We start from the raw sequence: 22017 nt of genomic DNA on the forward strand, positions 1-22017 counted from the left end.
TAGGCCTGAAAATTACTTAAAACTCCCAAATATTATATTTTTTTCTGAAAGCTAAGACCCTGTTGAATGAAATGGTGTCAGTTGCAAATGTGTATGTATTACAGTATTAGTGCAACTCTTTATCAAACCCAAAAATTTTGTAAAAAATGCACTTTAACACCCATGAACACAATATAATAAACATTTTTATGTAGAATATGAAAGATGAAATTACCACAAGTGAATAGATACCCAACATGCCCAGGTTTGAAATGACGTGCGCCCATGAAATTGCAGACAAAATAAGGTCACCCAAGTTGTCCATAGGCAATGACTTAAAAGCCTGCACAGGTCATCAGTTTAGAGATATCTGTGAATATTGGCCCTATAATTATTGCTCTCACTCTGGTGCATGTAGCGATACCTAACATTTGTAGCGTGATCATCATTTTCGTACGCGGGCGCACCTGATGCGTGTTTACGATAGTACACACACGCTTGCAGGACCGGGGGGGGCTTACATTTTTTAAAATTTCTACATATCAATTAATTTTATGTTATATATATATATACAGGGCTTGAAAAATCCACTGTGACGAGAGGACGGTGGAGCCCGACGAGCAGCTTCCCGGCCGGCCTTTGTAATTACACGGCCGGCCGGGAGCTTTACATTCAAGCGATGGAGCATCTCTAGAGACGCTCGATCGCTTGTATCAGTACCTGTCACTGCCGTTGCCGGTCCCGAGATCCGCTGTGCCCGATGCGGCCGGGAGTACCGTCGGGTGCGGCTACGTGCGAAAACGCCGATTGCGCCTAATGTGCCGCACATGTTACATATCGCCGCAAACGTGGGAGTGAGAGCAATAATTTTAGGGCCATCAATCACTGATAACACTAAACTGATGAGCAGTAAAAGCGTTCTAAGCATCGCCTGTGGGCGTTTTTTGCGATTTTGCGGTCGCACGCAATTTTAAGGCTTGACATGTTTGGTGTCTATTTACCTGACGTTGTATGGACGTTATCCGATACGGCGCCATCCGTAGTAATTGCGAGCACCCATTTTTCCACATGGGAAGTCCGGTAAGGTGTGCTACAGGTCCTTGGACATATTTACCTGACGTGACCCCGAATTTTCTATTTTACTAAAAATATGGGTAATAATAAATGTTTTATAACATAATACACTAATCTGGACACTCAGTGTGTATATATATATATTTTTTTTTTATTTAATTGTTATCATATAAGTAGGTTTACAAACCCCCTATGTGATAGCATACTAGTGGTGATAGGTTCTCTTTAAAGTGATATTAGGGGTCAATTAGACCCCCACTGTCACCTTTCCAATGCAAATAAGCTATTGGAGTGCAGATCGAATAGCTTAATGTCCGGCTTCTGCAACCGAACAATGACAGCTGAGGGACTGGAAGTGATGCAATCAGCGTCACTTTCGGTTCCATCGAGCAGGGAGGAGATTGGTGAATGGATGTTCACAGGTCTCCTTCCCCGCCGACACCCGAGATGCCGGTCCCGGGTCTGCAGGAGGGGCTTGTGGATTATGCTACATAGTACAGTTACATACCGTGGTTATGTAATATGAGATCTATCACCGAACTAGGTCTTACTTTCGGGGAAACACAGTGGTATTTGAGGTTGAATAAAGACACATGGCCATCCAGTTCAACCTTTGTGTGTGTAGTGCGTGCATACATGTGTGTTTATGTGTCCCTGTGTCGTCTTAGGTTTAAGAGTACCTGTACCCCTGTCTCTTAGGACAGTATCTAATTGATTTTTGAATGGTTCAATACTTTCTGCTGATACCACTGCTGGTGGCGTTATAAGAATAAAGAAAACACGATGTGCTGCAGACAAAACGAGATTGGATTGTTGTTAGATATTGGAGAGAAATTATCTCTCATTGCTGCATTCACTCACTGAAGATGGATGGTTGGTGCTCTCTACAATTGTCTTTGAATATATAATCAAAATTAACCTTTGATTTTTTTTTTTTATAGCAATTTGGAAAGTGAACAGAAGGATCATCTGATCAGCTGCTACAGAACAAGTGCTCACAGCATGCAATGGCATTGGGTCAGCCAAATGAAAGCCAGCTTAATTACTTTACCTCTATCAAAGTCAAGTAGGGTCTCTTGAGGTTGATAATGTGCAGATTCCCAATGAATGGCAGAGGCCGGGGTCCTGGAGGAAAGTTCCTGGGAGTTGTAATGTAGTTAGTAATGAAGGAACATAGGTAGAGAATTATGAAAGCAGCTACAAGTGTCAGCAGTGCAGGGAAGATGAGCTCCATGGCTGTGGTTAGTAGAACTTCAAGGCTCGTACTGAGAAGAGCAGCCAGTTTGAGATATCAGTTGTTGGCACAGCCCCAAGACCTCCCACTTCTCTAAATGCATAAACTATTCTACTTGTTGTCAGCATTCGGCATTTATTTATGCAACACACTGCCAACTGTTTTAATTTCCTAATAATCAGGGCAGCCAGCACTGCACTTTATTGCACAACTGGTGCTGGTTATTCAATGAAATCAGTGCAATTTTTGTAATAAAGCTGATTTTAAAGGAGAACTATGAGGGGGGGTGCTTTTCACTCACCTCATAGTTCTAGCCGACCTGTGACAATGAGACCGTCACAGGTCGGCTCAGTAGATCGGGAGGTGAGCGAACACATACCGGCGTTCGCTCACCTCTCGATCCTGTCACGGCTCTCTGCTGTGACAGGGGAGGGGCTGGATTCCCCCCTCCCCGCTCCGATTTGCCAGCGCTGACTGGTGGAACGGACGGGGGAGGGGGCGAGTACAGCTGGCTCTGCCTTTAGATAGGCAGAGCCAGGTGTCAGTCACGCAGCTGGGCGGATCCCGGCACAATTGTCGGGATCCGCTTCAGCTGCGGCATCTCAGTATAGCGCGAGCTACAGCTTGCGGTATACTGAGCCTAGGGTGATGGGAGGACGCTAGTTTGTGTCCTCCCGTTACCCTAAGGAGAACTATGGGGAAAAGACTTAAGCCCATAGTTCTCCTTTAAACAAAAAGCACTACGGGATTTGTCTATGTTCCTGTCTGAGCTGCTAAAACCTGGGTGTCCGGTGTATTGAATTGGATCCCTGCTGTTGTTTCTACTTAACCCCTGAGTGGGAGAATGCCCTTCACAAACCTTGTCTTTACACAAGGTCCATCTTTTAGGGTTCGTTCACACCAAAATTGGAAGGTCTGTTGACTTGAAATTGTACCTTCTAATTTCCTTACGATCTGTTGCGATGGGATCTGTTTTGCAAGGGCACCAAAAAGTGAATGGGGCTAGTTCACAACGCTGCATTGCATTACTTTGCGCTGAAAAAGTAGTGCACGTTTATTTTCCAGTGCAACGTAACAGAACGGAATGGTGTGAACTGGTCCCTTTAACCACTTGAAGTCCGCGGTGTTAAACCCCCTTCCCATCCAGGCCATTTTTCAGTGTTCAGCGCTGCGGTACTTTAACTGACATTTATTCCATCATGCAGCGCTGTACTGAAATTAATTTTATACCATTTTTTGGGGACAGATAGAGCTTTCTTTTGGTGGTATTTAATCACCACTAGAGGCAAAGCCAGCTGTACCCGCCCCCTCCCCTGTCCGTTCCGCCAGTCAGCGCTGGCGGATCGGAGCGGGGAGGGGGGAATCCATCCACTCCCCTGTCACGGCAGAGAGGCGTGACAGGATCGAGAGGTGAGCGAACGCCGGTATGTGTTCGCTCACCTCCCGATCTACTGAGCCGACCTGTGACAGTCTCATTGTCACAGGTTAGCTAGAACTATGAGTTGAGTGAAAAGCATTCACCTCATAATTCTCCTTTAAGTTTAGAGACGTTCACAGAGGGTGAAGTGGAGACAAGCACAGAGAAAGCGGAAAATTCCCATAGCTTAGTCATCCAGCAAAATTGCATGCAAAAGTGTTTTGTGAAAGGGGGGAAAACGTATGGTCTTAGTGTAATTTATCTTCTGGTTGAATGTTCTTCAATAGGTATATTCAAAAAGAACAAAAGAAATAGGGTAAATACCACATTATGTCCACTAGGTGGAGCTGAGGATCATAGGAGATAAATACACTTTAGACAAGAGATACAGGGGTCTATTCACGAAGCTGTCCCAGGATCTAGCCGTAGCTTCGGCCGATCCTTCGGCTAGCTTCGGTTACAGGAGTCCATCGGTTAATTCGAACCGAGAGCCTGCTGTACGGGCTATTCACAATAGCCCGTACAGCTCCCCATCATGGCCGAGCGGCTCAGCCGAGCCGCACGCATATGCATCGGCTCATCGGTCATTCACTCGGCTGCCCTCGGCATTGTGTAGACCCCACAATTCTAAAGACAGCTGAGGGGAATGAACATATACATGTAACCATTGATAGTACAGGGATAGCACAGCACAGTAGCAGGCTAGTACAAGTGATCTGGGTGCTGTACAGCTGAGGCACCCACTGTCGGCCAGCCATAACTCAGCGTATGTAGACGATCGAGGTTCAGACAGAACCGCCACTTGGTCCGTTTACGGGCGTCAGTCCGCCATTTAATGACCCCTGCTATGCCCGTTTGCACGGTGCACTTTTATAGCAATTTACTTTGTACTTTTACACTTTTTTTAAAAACACTTTCAGCACGGCACCCTTTGATTAGTATGCATACATTGCTGTTGACACATTAAAGGAGAACTATGAAGGGGGTGCTTTTCACTCACCTCATAGTTCTAGCCGACCTGTGACAATGAGACTGTCACAGGTCGGCTCAGTAGATCAGGAGGTGAGCGAACACATACCGGCGTTCGCTCACCTCTCGATCCTGTCACAGCTCTCTGCCGTGACAGGGGGAGGGGCTGGATTCCCCCCTCCACGCTCCGATCCGCCAGCGCTGACTGGCAGAACTGACGGGGAAGGGGGCGGGTACAGCTGGCTCTGCCTCTAGATAGGCACAGCCAGCTGTCACTCACGCTGCTGGGCGGATCTCGACATCGATGCCGGGATCCGCTCCGGCTGCGGCGTCTCAGTATACCGCGAGCTGTAGCTCTCTATATACTGAGCTTAGGATGACGGGAGGACGCTAGTTTGTGTCCTCCCGTTACCCTAAGGAGAACTATGGGGAAAAGCCCTGAAAAGCCCTTTAACTTTCTGAGTTCTTCTTTCTTAAAATATACACTTTTGGGATTAATTTATAAAACTTCCGCCCAGCCATATGTTGGGTGAATGCTGTTCGCACCACTAAATGGAGCCAAGGAGCGCAGGAAATCCTATGCTCCTGAGCTCCAGCTAGTGCCGGGTATGCCATGCGAACGGCATTCACCCAACATATGGCTGGGCAGAAGTTTTATAAATCAACTACTTTATTTTCCATAGGTAATATTTAGTGTAATTGTAACATTTGCTGTTCCCTGTATAACATTGCATTTCATATACCTGCTTGTAGATGTTTCCTTTAGCGGTCATCTGTATATCGTGGTTGTATTTAGCAGCCCAAGCTATTTTAAACGTTGAAAGTATAAGTCTGACCTAAAATGGGCAAAATGTTGGCTATTACCTTTATCAGAGAGATAATCCTTCCCTGTGCCCCTCTCTGATTTAGTTTCACCTTGTGCCTTTCTAGCCTTTGTTACTCAGCCCTGCCAATGTCAATGCCCATGTCCAATAAGATTGTATCTTTAACCAGCAAGGGCAGTTTTACTGGCCAGGGGAATTGTCCAGCAAGGACAGTTTTACTGGCATGGGGTATTTGTAACGATCCCATCTCCCCTCAGCCGGGAACGAGCTCCGTCCGCGCTACGGCGCAGGCGCGCCGCGAGGCTCCACCCACTCTTAGACGGGGTCAGTTGCCGCTACTGCGCAGGCGCGCCGCGAGACTCGGCTCACGCACTCGAGCCGTCGGCATAAAGCCGCGGTCAGCGGTTTGATCGGCGTCCCACTATCGTTGTAAGCAGGTCGCTGACCAAACCAGCCTCCACTTGCTCCCCTGCAGGAACCAGCTTACTCGAGGATCCGACCTAGCTTCATCCTCCCACACCAGGGAGTGCCACAGAACCGCAAGTATTCCAGCCATAGCTGCTGGCTAAAAACTATGGAACTGCATTGACACTAGCTCAGCTAAACTGTTCATTCATCCTCTTGAACTGCATTTATATTACTTGAGCTGTACTGTTCTTGCATACTATTTGAACTGAATTGATACCAATTGAGCTATACTGTTCATTCATCATATCGAACTGCACTGAGACAAATTGAGATAAACTGTTCATTCATCCTAGTGAACTGCAATTATACCAATTGAGCTATACTGTTCATAGATCCTACTGAACTGCATTGATATTACTTGAGCTGTACTGTTCTTGCATCCTATTGAACTGCATTTCATACTAATTGAGCGATACTGTTATACAGCCTGTTGAACTGCATCGAAACTAATTGAGCTTTACTGTTCGTATACTCCCTTGAACTCCGTATTGTCTTCATTACTTGTTGAACCCTCCAGACCTAGCCTGTTGTTGCTATACAGGGTTAAATTGTTGCTATACGGGGCATGATGTGAAGCAGCTCCCTCCTCGCCTTACTCCACACACTGGGCTCCAGAGGTAGAGCTGCACCCTGATACCCGTCCTCTTCGATAGAGGCCTCATCCGCATCTGCGGTCCATAAGCCAGACCCCTAGGGGCGAGTGTTACAGTATTGTACAGTAAGGGCAGTTTTACTGGCCAGGGGAATTGTCCAGCAAGGACAGTTTTACTGGCCAGGGGAATTGTCCAGCAAGGGCAGTTTCACTGGCCAGGGGAATTGTCCAGCAAGGGCAATTTTACTGGCATGGGGTATTGTCCAGCAAGGGCAGTTTTACTGGCATGGGGTATTGTCCAGCAAGGGCAGTTTTACTGGCCAGGGGAATTGTCCAGCAAGGGCAGTTTTACTGGCCAGGGGTATTGTCCAGCAAGGGCAGTTTTACTGGCCAGGGGAATTGTCCAGCAAGGGCAGTTTTACTGGCATGGGGTATTGTCCAGCAATGGCAGTTTTACCCCTTCACATAAATTAAAGCATCTATTAGAGCACCTATTTTGCTCTATACCTATGGAATGTATCAAAAAGGACATCATTTAAGATATTGACTAAGGCATATGCCATATCTATACAGATTACATAGCCAATGTACTTATTTAATGGCAGATTATGCCAAATATTACTGTCGAGATCCACCCAGCTGCGTGAGTGACAGCTGGCTCTGCCTATCTAGAGGCAGAGCCAGCTGTACCCACCCCCTCCCCCGTCCGTTCCGCCAGTCAGCGCTGGAGGATCGGAGCGGGGGAATCCCTACAGGGAGCCATGATTGAGAAGTGAGCGAGCGACGGTATGTGTTCACTCACTTCCCAATCTATTGAGCCAACTTGTAACAGTTTCATTGTCACACATTGGCTCGAACTATGAGGCCGAGTGATTTTCAAAATGCGTAGAGATCCTTTGTATCATGTCTAGAAGCCACAAGAGGGTTCTTTGTCATCATTAATAGGATTTATGAATCATGATCTACTCTTAACCACTCATCCTCATAGTTCGAGCCGACGTGTGACAATGAAACTGTCACACGTCATCTCAATAGATCGGGAAGTGGGCGAACACATAGCGTCGCTCGCTCACTTCTCGACCATGTCCCTGCAGAGAGCCGTGACTGTCACTCATGGCTCCCTGCAGGGATTCCTAATCGGCCTCCAGGACTCTAAAGAAGTCCTGGAGGCCAGCAAGGGAGGACGTGATAAGGGGCTAGAAAGCAGGAGGTCTTGGGATGAGCATGGTTTGAACGACATTCTGAGATGAGGCTGTTGATGTAGCTCAAGGCAGAGTTGTAGATGGCTTTGTCTGTAGATGGCTTTATCTGTTGTAAGGCGGATGATTCTGGCAGCAGCATTCATGGTGGACTGAAGGTGGGAGGTAGGCCAATTAGAAGTGAATTGCAATAGTTGAGGCATGAAGTAAAACAAGAGTGAATTATTAGCTTGATAAGTTGCAAATATATGCAACCTTTGTGCCTGAAACCGAAAAGTTAGATTTTTTTTGCTGGCTAGTTAGAACGTGAGCAGGTGACCTCTTTGTATTTTTATGAGCTGATCTAATTGGCATTTCCAAAATTGTGATAACACAAAATTTGCACAGTGCACAAGCAAACCTCACAGGATATACCACCAGCAGCACTCCCAGCTCTTCATCCTCCTCCTCCAGAATGTCCCAGGAGAATGATTGGTGCTTTGTGTTCCAGTAAAAAGGATCGCCTAAAGGTGGGCAGCATAGGAGATAGGCGGACAGATTGGGGTAAGGAGTTCCAGAGGATGGGAGAGCGCCGCAGCCAGGACGGATCCCGACAATGCTGTCGAGATCCAACCAGCTGCGTGAGTGACAGCTGGCTCTGCCTATCTAGAACCAGCTGTGCCCGCCCCCTCCCTCGTCCATTCCCCCACTCAGCGCTGGAGGATCGGAATGGGGAGGGGGGAATCCCTGCGTGGAGCGGTGACTGACAGTCACAGCTCTCTGCAGGGAGCTGATCAGAAAGTGAGTGAGCGACAGTATGCGTTCGCTCACTTTCCGATCTTTAGGGCCGACCTTTAATTGTCATACGTCGGCTCGAACTATGAGGATGATTGATGAGTGGAAATCACTCACCTCATAGTTCTCCTTCAAGTCAGGTCAGGTAGCCCTGTTGAATATGCATGTTCAGCAATATTTACAAGGGTTTGCATATCATCATTACCTTGTTAAATAATAGCAACAGCGTGCACACTTATAGAAACAGGCCTGTGAATTCGCTGGGTTTAACCCTGAGACTCATGCGTATGAAAAAGGGAATATAACAACGATTTGACTGACTGCTTATGGTAATTGAGCAACATCACTACTTTCTGGTATATACTATAGGCTTTGAGGTCATTTTTAGCATGGATACTAGCAGTATAAACAATTTTTGGCATTAATTATTATATTTATTTATACAAAGAAATACAGTATAGCTAAGAAGAAGGAAAAATATGGAGCAAGAAGGAACAGATGTATTAAAGTGACATTAAACCCTCAGATTTTTTAACATAAACCAATACTGTAATGTGCGCCTTACTGTAATCCATGGTAGTTTCCCTTCTCTTTGCTGCTCTTCCTTTTAAATCTGTATCTGTTCTCATGCTGGGGGAGAACTTCTGTTAGACCCAAAGAAAGGTTGTCTTTCTGTCTGTATAATAACAGGCATGACAGCAATTGAAGGTATGAGTGGTCTAAGAGCTTTATGCTCACTTTCCTGCTCTGACTTTGAGAGCTGACATTGGCTGTCTCTCAGTTTATGTCAGCGCAGGAATGCTGACATAAACTGTCCTCTTGTTTGAATATCAGTAACAATACTAATAATGTTTAGAGGGTATTATTCATATAGGGATTATGTATGAATGTAAAGAACATAAGTGATGATTGATTGTCTATATATTCATTTGTTCAGTTTGGGAATATACGCAATCAGACTAGAGTCTGTGGTTTTGGTTGTCTGGAAAGAAGTAATACTAGAAGTAATTTTCGGTACATATGTCATTCATCAATCATGATGGTAGAGATGACTAGAACCAGTGGCGTAGCAATCACCATAGAGACCCAGGCGGGCCCGGCCAGTGCATCCCTCTGATGCCGTGTGGGCCTCCTGGGGCGCTATGGCATGTAAGGGTGCTGGTTGTCACTGACACAGCTCAGCAGCGGCTGTGAAGATCACTGTGTCAGTGACAGCCAGCAGCTGCGGCAGAAGAGGCCGGCGTTCGCAGTGAAGGAGGAGGCGGGGCCCGCCTAAGAGATCTTTGTTCTTCTCTCTTGTGTAGGGGCACCTTTAAAGGTTGGTGTGGGAGCAGTAATAAAGTGCAGCAGTAATAAACAGTGGAAATTAATTTTTATTAGGACCGTGGCCTACAGCAGATCTTCGGAGATGATGGTGGACTTGTAAGACCTACTGAAGGTTTGACTTGGAAGCTGGTCACACCAGGGGCAGCATGAAATGTGAACTTCTGCATAAGGCTGGTGAAGAAGAGAAACAGCTCCATTTTTGCAAGTGTTTCCCCAGGGCAAGACCTCCTTCCTGTGAAAAATAGAGTGCAATGATTGTCAGAGTTTGTAAAGACTTCCTTAGAGACTTAAACTAAGTCTAAATCCAAGAACGCCATACTGATGTAACGCATGTAGCAGGGTACTCAGTCTTTACCTGGTCTTAACCACAGCTGCGGATAGGCACTACTTCCTGTGCGTCTCTTAGCTTCAAGGAACTATATGCAGTCAGCTAATTAGGAGGATCTCAGAAGTACACAATGTAAACACACGCAGTCGGTGCTAGACTATTTTGCACCCTAGGCAAGACCAGCTACTTGCACCCCCCAGCCCACCTCCTGCAGCGAAACCCACAATCCCCCATCGTGTGGCCCCATTCTCCTGCTGGATAGCTTCTGCAGGCGACAGGTGCATTTAAGAGATCAGGAGCCAGACTGCTATTGGCTAGTTTAATTTGAAACAGCCAATAGCAGGCTGGCTATTGAAACCCCACCCACTGAGCAGAGGAGCGGACCTGTTCCACTCCTCTGCTCAGCAGCCTAGTTTGTCTAGTGGCAGCAGCGGCCCTGAACACATGTGGGTATGTCATGAGATTATGCAAGTTCTGGCTAAGTATAAACAATCTGTATTACTTCATATAGGGTTGTGGAATTGCATCATACCCCTTACATGAGAGGGTTAGCACACAGACCCAGTCTGTATTGCTTCATACAGGAGATTAAGTTCTTGGTTTATAATAGCACACAGTATAACCTGGTACCTGGTAATCTTCCACAACTACTGAAATTCGGATTTTGTCTGAATCCGAAAGCCGAACCGAATTTAATTTCTGATCCAATTCCCGAATTCCGAAATAACGAAATACCCGAACCGAATTGTTCCGCAGCTTACATGTCTAGCAAGCAAGACACCACTGCCTGCCCTCTCTTTATTAGCCCATCACTATGATTGGTTGGCCAATAGTATGGTGGAGAGGGCTGGGCTGAGTCAACAACCATAGCATGTTGGTTTGTACAGTATTTGCATATTCGAGTATCTTGGTTTTGTGGAGATTATGTACAAGAATCTGTGAGCACTGTGCTGTATTGTCACACTATCCTGTAATATCATGTTCATACCAGCTGATGAATGCAATCTGTGTGGTGTACCATTCACTTCTGTGTATTATATCAGGATCAAAAAGTTGTCAGGTGTGTTGGGTTGAAAACATTGTGTGCTATATGCTTTACAATAAATGCTGATGCTTTGACTTATAAACAAAAACACGATTTTTCCCCAGAAGTGGATCCCACCATTGTTTCAAAATATATAACAAATTATCATAAAAGTGTATTTATTTTTAAATATATTTAAAATGCACACATATCAAAATACAAACAACCATGTATATACTGTATCACATATATGACTGCATTCGGCTAGTTATTGAAAAAATGCATGTGGACAATATATGTAAAATTAGGTGCGCCCTAGCATGCCTCCATATCTATCTATCTGGCATTATACTTGGTATCAGGAGAGTATCCTTGTATCTAGAGCTCCAAAAGAATGGGAAAAAGAGATCAGTCTCATCGGTCAAATGAAGAGTTAAAGGAGAATTATAAGGTGAGTGCTTTTCACTCACCTCATAGTTCTAGCCGACATGTGACAATGAGACTGTCACAGGTCGGCTCAGTAGATCGGAAGATGAGTGAACACATACCTGCGTTCGCTCACCTCTCGATCCTGTCACGGCTCTCTGCCGTGACAGGGGAGGGGCTGGATTCCCCCCTCCCCGCTCCGATCCGCCAGCGCTGACTGGCGGAACGGACGGGGGAGGGGGCGGGTACAGCTGGCTCTGCCTCTAGATGGGCAGAGCCAGCTGTCACTCACGCAGCTGGGCGGATCCCGGCACAATTGTCGGGATCCGCTTCAGCTGCGGCGTCTCAGTATATAGGGAGCTGTAGCTCGCGGTATACTAAGCCTAGGGTGATGGGAGGACGCTAGTTTGTGTCCTCCCGTTACCCTAAGGAGAACTATGGAGAAAAGCCTTAACCCCATAGTTCTCCTTTAACATACATGTGTATGTTAACTCTTCATTTGACCGATGAGACTGATATCTTTTTCCCATTCTGTTGATATTGATATGTGTGCATTTTAAATATATTTAAAAATAAATACACTTTTATGATAATTTGTTATATATTTTGAAACAATGGTGGGATCCCCTTCTGGGGAAAAATCGTGTTTTTGCTAGTAAAAATAATAGGGGACCCTCCTTTAAGTCGAATGTTTTTTGCTACGTACTATATACTTTATAAACCTTCCTTCCCCATGTGTATGCTTTGACTTATAACTACTTTGGATTTGCTTTACAATATTGATATTTGTATTTGTTTTATCATCCATTGTCATATACTGTATATTACCTGCTGAGAAGGGCATGAAAGCCGCCTTCTTTAGAAACGCCCCCTTTGAATCGAGGAAATGTTCTGGATAGAATGCCTCTGGCCTCTCAAATTGGGTTTCATCGTATAACACAGATTCGAGAAGAGGAACAATGTACGTTCCCTAGATGGAAATAAACATGTGTACATGTTATGTTAGAATTATATTAGCTTTCTCCTTCTTCTGCACTTGGCCAAGTTATTTTACTATGATCGTTTTTAAATTGCTGAGGGAAATGTTATTCAGAATCTTTGAGGCAATTTATTCTAAATGTGGTCTTGATTTAAAAAAAAATTGCAAATTGGGGTTTTCTTTCCTGACAATTTTAAATTATTTTTCTCCTTTTAATACTTCTGGGGAATGTGATGTGGGGTCTTTAGAGCATAACCCTCAGAATCCTGTGCTAGAAGGCCTTCTAACTAGAGACAGGATGTATGAGGCAGAGGAAGAATAATCTTTCTCCTTAGTGTGTAACAGCCACCTGCTCTATACTATATCGGGAGCTCTGTGCGAACTTGGTGACTACACCATACCCCATTGTAAACTAGAGCACTGGGTTGTCAGTGTGACAATGGGTTGTCAGTAGGTTGTTGCAGTGGCCTTCATCCACAAATTGCTGTTCTGGCTGTCAGGTACCAGACCACCTCTGGGTGGCACTGTAGTACTGGAACCTGCAGCTCCGGTGCTCACCTGCGGGCATCTCCCAGTAATCAGCAATTAGTCACCACCTGGTGCTGGTCTGGGCAGGTATTTAGCCCCTCCTCACAGCGAGGCCTGTGCCTCCGTATTGTCTCCATATCCCTACCTGTAGCCTGGTTTTTGTTCCTACCTCTGGTCCTGCCTTGGACCCTGACCTGACTCCTGATGCTTACCCCTGAGGTCTCCTGATCTGTGGCTCCCAGGTCTCCTCGGTTGCCCTGCTCCCCAGGTTATACCCAGCCCTGTTATCTCTGGTGTGTGATTTGTTATTTGTATATAGTTTGGCTCATAAATGATACTTGCGGGTGTTGGTGGGGTTGCTTGTGGTTGTGTTGTTTTTTGGTGTATCTAATAAACTATAGTTCACAAGAATTGTTTTGGTATCTGAAGTGTGGTCACGTATTTGGTTCCCCTGTATAGATACCTGCATGCGGTTGTGGGACACCCATGCATGGTATTGTGACACATTGTTATGCAAATGTTTCACATTTGCTTTGATTCATCTTGTAGGGCCAAATTAAAAACATATTTCTGGTGCTTTATGAAGAGGACAAATTGCAGAATAAAATTTAACTTTTATTGAGTCATAAACGACTTCAGTTCTCAGATGAAAGAACAGATTGGTGGTTAGGATAATGATTTTTGGTTATGATAATTATGTCAATGGAAACCTGGCTCTGTTTTAACAGACTGAGTATGGCTAAATCACACTGGTTTAACAGTGTCACAATACCTCCCCATATCCCTGTTGGTTGTCCTTACACTAAAAGATGGTAACCCCTGGGCTGGTGGACAGATGCCGTCACCTTGTCCTGGCCCAACATGCAAGCTGAATTTGTCTCAGTTCATGGGGAAGGAGGAGGAGGGGGGGAGGGGTGGTACACATTGGCATCTTTGCCATCTTTGCCTTGGGTGCCAGAGGACCTTCTCTCAGCAATGGGTAGAGACATTTACTTTCAATTTAGAAGCGGTGGAAACAGTGCCTAAAAGGAAGGGTACTCCTACAATATAGCCATTGTTCTTTAAAACAAATCTTTCCTCAACCAACGCACCATAGCTGTTTCCATGAATCTTCCAATGCTAAATCATTCAAGTGTCTCCAACTGAAAGCTCTTATAACAACATGTAAACCATGGATGTGCAGTCAGGGGAGGCAGGTGAGGCAGAGCCTCACCTAGTATTATGGAGGAAAAAGCTGTCAGCTTTTCTCCATTCAGATCAGCTTCTATCAGGTTACACAGCAGGGAAAGCCTCCCCACTGTGTATCCTGTCATGGAACGCTGGATGTTAATTACAGGCGGCGCTGCATCCGGATTTTGACAGGTAGTTAGGTTACACAGCAGCGGGCTTCCCCACTGCTTGTGTAACCTAACCTGGTGAGGCAAGAGCTGTCACAGCCTCTACTCTGTGTTAGAGGCGTGAGCTCTGTGGATGGCTTGGACCAATGGCAAAGCTTCATTGGTCCAAGATGTCCAATCAAAAAAAGAAAACACTGAGGCCATAGATCTCGATGCCTCAGCAGTGACAAGCAAGTGAGGGTTAGGGAGGCTCCTCCTTCACACTAGCTTGGGGACTGGGTTGGAGGGCAGGGCTTCAGCGAGCTAGGAGCAGGGATTCATCGGGCTGGGAGACTGGGTGGGACGTGCTGGGGGTGATGCTGGGGAATGCCTCACCCGGAACCAAAGGTACCGCACGTAAACCTCTAGTTAGTGAGACTTTTATAGCTATGTGACACTGATTTTAAAATAGCCGTTGTCAGTTGGTAATAATTTTTATATACTGGCACCAATTTCTACTTAGGAAGGTCATAGAGCAAAGTACAATATATCTTATATCTTGAAATTGGAGTTGGCTTATGTCTGGCTGCTTTGTCCTCTCTATCTACTTTGGGTGACGGGAGGACGCTAGTTTATGTCCTCCCGTGACCCTGAGGAGAACTATGGGGAAAAACACTTACCCCATAGTTCTCCTATAAAGAGATGTCAGAATGAAAGACAGTTAAAATTTGTTTACATAATGCAGCAGCATCCACCGACACACATCATTAGGGGTATTTATTTTCTACATTGTAAATATGCAAATATTGTTTTTTCCTGGAGTACAGTTTTACATAGTTACATAGTAATTGAGGTAGAATAAAGACACAGGTCCATCAAGTTCAACCTTTGTGTGTCTGTGTGCGATTGTGCATGTGTGTGTGTGTACTGAGTCCCTGTGTGTCCTTGTTTTTAAGTGTACCTGTACCCCTGTATGTTGCGGTCTGTGAGGAAGGTATCTAGGTTTTAATCATGTATGATTGTATTCATGTTAAAAAATTGCAATGGTTTTTACCAACGCAAAGCCACACGCTTTACAGGTGCTATGCCCTATACGGCCTCTGCGCCAAAAATCAAAAACAATAACAGTAAAAATGACCTTCGGTATATGGTATCCCTGAAAAGTAACATCTCTTGTGGTCTCTCGGGGAAGATCCATGGGTAGGATATTGGCAAATCTCTGAGTCTCGTGAATGACTGCGTTGGTGTAGGGCATGTTCTTACGATGATCAATCCGCGGCTGAGCCGATCCAATCACTCTATCGATTTCCTCATGTACCCGTCCTAATGAAAATCAGACACATGAATGAAGTGTTTAGCTAATATTCATTACTTAATTGTATCTACAAGGCTTGTATTGGTGTTATTCAATGACTCACTTATGATCTTTAAAAAAAAAATTGACCAGCACTCAAATGTTAAATGCTTCTTGTACAATGATGCTGATTTAAAGGAGAACTATGGGGTTAAGGCTTTTCCCCATAGTTCTCCTTAGGATAACGGGAGGACACAAACTAGCGTCCTCCCGTCACCCTAGGCTCAGTATACCGCGAGCTACAGCTGGCGGTATACTGAGACACCGCAGTATACCGCGAGCTGCTGCTCGCGGTATACTGAGAACGCCGCAGCTGAAGAGGATCCCGACAATTATGCTGGGATGCGCCCAGCTGCGTGACTGACAGCTGGCTCTGCCTATCAACTGTACATATATAGACATGACATGAATTTATTCATGGAGTTTACTGGTGAAGTTAGTTACCGTAAGGTCAATTTTCTTGGCACCATTTTTTTTTTCAGCACCTCATTTGAACTATTTGTATATCCTTAGAACATGTAAACTGTTATGTCTTGCCTCTCCCTACATCTACAGGGTTTTTCACAGAAGGGTGAAGAGTTTGTAGAAGGGAGGAGAAGTGAACAATCTAGGACAAAATAGCTGATTTGGAATAATTCCCCAATTCAGCTCACTTTCCAGTTCAGCCATGTTGTCCTAGATTGGTCACTTCTCTGGCCTTCTCCAATCTCTTCACCCTTTTGTGAATAACCCTGTTACGGTTCTGTTTCAAGAGCCGCTTTATGCTTTGACATACATCCTTTTGGACCTTGATCTTTCCAGGCAATATGGTCAGAAACTGGATCAGCACACTCCACAGACAGACAGACTCTCCAACAAGGAAGCATAATCCAAAACAGTTGTACTTCTCAAAGTGCTTTATAGAGGATGTGTGCTGGTTATTTGGAGTGTAAAAAGACAACGCACTTCCAAACCTAGTATCTGTGATGAAGGCGAGCAATAAAATAAGGGAACATGTAAGAAGAAGGGAGGGTCTATCTAAGACTATACCAACTGAAACTAAATAAGAGAGGAGAACAGTGGCAAATACAAAATGTTTATGGAAAAACAAGTTGTAATAACCATAACCCACCACTAGATGTCAGGCATACACTACAATATATTAATATGCAATGCAATACATAGCAGTGTATTGAAAATGACAGAAAATAACATTGGCTGTGACAGCACATCTACAGTTGCAGCAAGAGCACATCAGAGCCCTCAGATACAGAGACAGTGACTCCTGTCATGCCCACTTTCATAGTCACTACAGGCCAACATTCACCTATGTGAGTCTGTCCATTTTCATCTATATTTAGATTGAATCGGTCACTAAAGACAAAACTAAAGAGAGTTTGTCCCTTATAATAGCACGAGTACTGCCCCTAGGCACAGCAGTGGCCTGAATGCTTTAGAGTTTGTAAAAACAAATGTCTGCAGGCAAAAAATGGTCTTTGCATTAATTCAGAATCTAAATAATGATAACCTCAGAAAATAACTCTTACTCTGAATTTCAGGGTGTATTATCATATATGCGAGGGCCCAGCGGATGGTGGATGAGGTCGTTTCAGTCCCGGCCATAAACAAACTTGTCACTGTGCTCATCAGATTCATTTCATGGAAATATGTATTGGGATCCAATTTCTCCTAAATATGAAACACAGTAACACAGTAATAATAGGGGAAGACCGATAGATTTGCCAATACAATATAGATTTAGACACAAGCACTATGTACACATACGCTGACCGGCCATAACATCATGACCACTGTGAGGTGAAGTGAATAACATTTATTATCTCATTACAAGGGCACCTGGAAGAAGCAGAGGAAATGGGCGAGTGTAAGGATTGTAATGCCTAGATGACAACTCTAAAACGGCAGCTCTTGTGGGATGTTCCCAGTGTGCAGTGGTCAGGACCTACCAAAAGTGGTCCAAGGACGGAAAACCAGTGAACCAGTGACAGCGACATAGGTGGCCAAGGTTCATTGATGCATGTGGGGAGCGAAGGGTGGCCTGTGTAGTCCAAACTAATAGAAGAGCTACCCTAGCTCAAATTACTGAAACATGAATCCTTGTTCTGATAGAAAGGTATCTGAAAACACAGTGCATCACATATTGTTGCGTATGTGGCTGCAGACCAATCAGGGTGACCATGCTGACCTGTGTCCACTGCCAAAAGCCCCTACAATGGGCAAATTAGCAGCAGAACGGGACCAAGGCACAATGGAAGAAGGCTGCCTGGTTACATCATGTTGATGGCTGGGTGCCTGCATGTTGGCGGAGGCAGTGGCACCTGCCTAAACATTGTTGCTGACCCCTTCATGGAAACGTCATTCCCTGATTGCAGTGGCCTCTTCTCACTGCAAAAATGGTTCAAGAATGGTTTGAGGAACACAACAAGTTTGAGGTGTTGACTTGGCCTCCAAATTCTCCAGATCTCAATCCAACTGAGCATCTGTGCTATGTGCTGGAAAAACAAGTCTGATCCATGAAGGCCGCACCTCATAACTTAAACCATCTTCTACTGAAGGCTTGGTGCCAGATACCACAGCATACCATCAGAGGTCTAGTGGAGTCCATGCTTTCACGGGTCATGGCTGTTTTGGTGGACAAAAGGGGGAGCTACTCAATGTTAGGTGGGTAGTCAGAATGTTATGGCTTATCAGTGGGGCAAGGGTTGGTGTGGTGTTCTTTGGCACTGTAACTGTCCCTGTTATAGAGTTTATCAGGACAAGTGATGAAAAATACCCCCAATGTATACACAGACACCGGGGAAGGCTCTAACCCTTCCCGGCTCTATCCAAAACAAATAAAAATAAAAAGTCAATAGTCAAGCTTTAAACATGGGGGCAGCCTATGATATAGGTGCTATATTATATTACTCAGTTAATTACCTCTTCTTGCTTGACAAGAAACGCATCAATAAACCCTCTCTGGTCATCTCTATCCAGTTCTTTCAGACGCTCCACAAACTCTGTCCTCAGAAAGTTGTGTATATCTTTTATATTCTGCATCACCCTGCCATGTGATCCACACACATAATAGAAGATGGGGAAGAGATTGTACATCTAAAAACAAGACAAAATGTTATAAATGTAGGGCCCTTACTATAAGGGATGAGGTTCATGTTCAGGGCTACCATGGGTCCGTGACAAATCCTGCGTGTTTGAGGTTCATGCACCCTACATAATTCTGCGGGGATTCGTCATAGTAAGTATAATGCCCTGTCTGATCTTTGAACTTAGACTGAGACTTTAAACTCTTAGAAGCCATAGAAGGGCCAATAAAGAGGCTTTTGAATAAGCCATCCCTTCACTGTAAAAGGTTGATTTTCCAGTAGCCATATTGACAAAGTGACTTACAGTGATAGGGAAAGCATAAGGAGTGCTGTTGATAAAGGGCATAAGGAGAGTTTATTGTAGAAATTGTAGGCACTTGCAGGTCTTTTAAAGTAGACCCTTGCTGAATATCCTGTAGGTAGTAAAATTTTGTGCATCTTGGAAAATTTGGGGTGGGTAGAGGGAAGGGTTTGTCCTCCAGCCTCTTCCCATCCACATGCTCTACAGTGATAACAGACTGCATGTGTTTTTTCACAGGGCATATCTACTAACTGATGCCCGCCACAATTGGTTTTTTTTCCACAGACTTTTTTTTAAAGGTAACCTTCCATGAATATAGAAGGTTTTTCTCTTTTGAAAGGCCTTCATCCATATTTTTTACAAAAAAGGCTGGCACTTGTCACTAACAACCTTGAGAAATTGCCAGCCCTAATGTGGATGGGGCTGGAGACTACAACAAAATAAGTGGTCTGAGACATGTCAGTAGGGACTATTCTTTCTGGAGGTCACTTATCATGACTTCATGGTAAATATTGTGAAATAATAATCACTAATCGGTAATCAGTCTGTAAAATTAATGTATTGTTATTATATGCAATAGTGGCTAGATAAAATTGCAATTTGTTTATATATATATATCAGTATATATATTGTGATTTTTGGGGATATTAGCACATATGGTGAGCGCTTAAGGACGCAGTCCACTCGCCATATCTTCTGTTTAAGGGCTTTGTAGCCCACTTTTATTCAAACAAAAGTTCATACATCCACCTTGGATACCCACACAGGGATTGTTCATAACATTAATGCAAGGCTTCAAAACAACATAAGTATAGCTTTCTGGCTTCCACTTTGAACATTAGCACTTCCCGACCCACCGGTCCTCTTTGAAGTGCTGTCCCACACTTGTACTGATGGCCCCTCAGGCTCACGGCTCTCCTAGCCTCACCAGTTGTCTCCCAGCCTCCCTGGCTGTCTTCATGTGCCTCTAGCACACAACCCACCTGAATCTACTTTAAATTCTGGGGGAGTCCTCCTAACCCCTGAACACCGTCCGTTTCTATCCCAGTAGGAGCTCACCTGACTGCTCTCTGACTTCTGGGGCAGTCGTCCTGACACCTGAACATGGCCTGTTCCTATTTGCCAGCAGGAGCTAATTCCCCTAGTCAGCATCCTTTCCTTAAGGGCTGTGCACACCTGTGCAATTATCGAGTGCTGGTCACTGCTAAAGCCCAGACCCAGGACTGTAGATGGAATCCCTTCTGAATCACTTTTAAATCTCTCAGTTCCAGGATCCCAAGCAGAACCCAGGCAAACCCTTGCTTCCTGACACATCTCAGCCCCTCTGACTCTGAGTCCTGGGTGATCATAACACCTAATTTTACAGTGGGATTGCCACACAATACCAATATATATATATATATAATATATAAGTTTTGCACAAAAAAAACCATACATACGGGATATATACATACAACATATACTGTATTTTACCACAATCGAAGGACTCCCAACAAGTTTCATGTTCTCACTGATAAGTCCAAGGAGTCTGAGTAAAATGGGATGTTGGTAATCAAAACGATGCCCAAAGATGATTGATATAATTATATTTCCAATGGCAAAGTTGGTTTTTATGGTCAGGTCTACTGGTTTGCCTATTATGACAAAAGAAGAAATTACAAACATCAGGATCACTCATGCAGTCTTCATGACTTACATAAATGCATAAATGACTTGTTAGATCAAGTCATTTACATTACAATGTATTAGAGTACTCATGTGAAAGTGCTTACACTTACATATACACTTACAGTTAAATCCTAAAAATACGTTCACGTACCCAAATAACAACAATGTATCTTATTTGTGTATCACTCGACTGTAGATCCTCCAATCATCTCTGAATTGGTGCCGACACTGTCCTTCCTTCTGGAGGGTGACTACTTTTGTTCCCCATGGACCCTGTGTGTGTTGTAAAGTAGTCACCGCTCCAAGCTCACTCCCGGGATGGACTACAATCCCAATACAAATTAGTAAACAAAACATGAGATTGTAGTCCATCCCGGGAGCACGCTTGGAGGGGTGACTACTTTACAACACACACAGGGACCATGCGAAAGAAAAGTAGCCCCCCTCCAGAAGGAAGGACAGTGTCAGCACCATTCAAAAGCTGTAAGACTAAACCTAGTCATGCAGATGCTTCTGCGCATGTGCGTACACCTGTCTTCTGCATTTGCGGGACATGGGTGCTATTGCGCATGCGCGCTCAATGAACATACGCGCGAAAACGTGCCAATGTGAGTGCAGGAAGTGATGCAGCTTCTCTGGATTGATGGTCCTATAGATCATTGCTGAATGGTCTTTTAGCTCCTGTGTGTGTGTTCCTGTGCCTCTGCCTGTTCCAGTATTCTGCTGCCTGACCTGGATCTCCTTGACTACACCTGAATGCTGCCGCCACCGGACCTCTGCTTGCTCTTCGACTAATCTTCTGCCTGCCACCTTGTACTTCGCTGCCCGATCGGTATTGACCCTGGCCTGCCTGACCTCGTCCTGCTCCAGCCGTGTTCCTGGTGGTCTTCCCAGCTGCAACTACACTTGCTTTCTGCTTCTTTGGAGACCAGCTTCGGACTCACCCAGGCACAGTACTCTGCACCCTCTGGCACCGGTACTGCTCTCTGTCCTCTCACTCCCTCTCACCACTCTGAGGGGTGTGGGACAAGAGTTGCAAAGGAGGCTTCCTCACTACTCGGTTCTCTACCAGGTACGTGATAAAAGGATTTGCGGGGTCAGGAAATGATTCCATTTCCACCCAATCAAGAGAGATGAGGGGTGGGGGGGGGGGG

At 44.9% G+C, this 22017-nt stretch overlaps 2 protein-coding genes across 2 annotated transcripts in view; both read right to left on the bottom strand.

Annotated features, from left to right (window-relative positions):
• LOC108801982 (cytochrome P450 2K1-like) overlaps positions 1-2298 on the bottom strand; it is a 28989-nt gene extending 26691 nt beyond the window's left edge. The window contains exon 1 of the mRNA XM_018573887.1: positions 2105-2298. Coding sequence (XP_018429389.1) covers positions 2105-2287 — 183 coding nt within the window. The 5' untranslated portion in view covers positions 2288-2298. The remainder of the gene's footprint in view (positions 1-2104) is intronic.
• A 7607-nt stretch (positions 2299-9905) lies between these two features.
• LOC108801981 (cytochrome P450 2K4-like) overlaps positions 9906-22017 on the bottom strand; it is a 21640-nt gene continuing 9528 nt past the window's right edge. The window contains exons 4-9 of the mRNA XM_018573886.1: positions 20669-20829; positions 18731-18904; positions 17338-17479; positions 15596-15780; positions 12463-12604; positions 9906-10088 (exon numbers count right to left, since the gene is read on the bottom strand). Of these exons, the coding sequence (XP_018429388.1) occupies positions 9907-10088; positions 12463-12604; positions 15596-15780; positions 17338-17479; positions 18731-18904; positions 20669-20829 (986 nt within the window). The 3' untranslated portion in view covers position 9906. The remainder of the gene's footprint in view (positions 10089-12462; positions 12605-15595; positions 15781-17337; positions 17480-18730; positions 18905-20668; positions 20830-22017) is intronic.

The sequence above is a fragment of the Nanorana parkeri genome, unplaced genomic scaffold (assembly GCF_000935625.1).
Source record: "Nanorana parkeri isolate BGI_ZX_2015 unplaced genomic scaffold, ASM93562v1 scaffold2594, whole genome shotgun sequence".
In the NCBI taxonomy this organism is placed as follows: Eukaryota; Metazoa; Chordata; class Amphibia; order Anura; family Dicroglossidae; genus Nanorana; species Nanorana parkeri.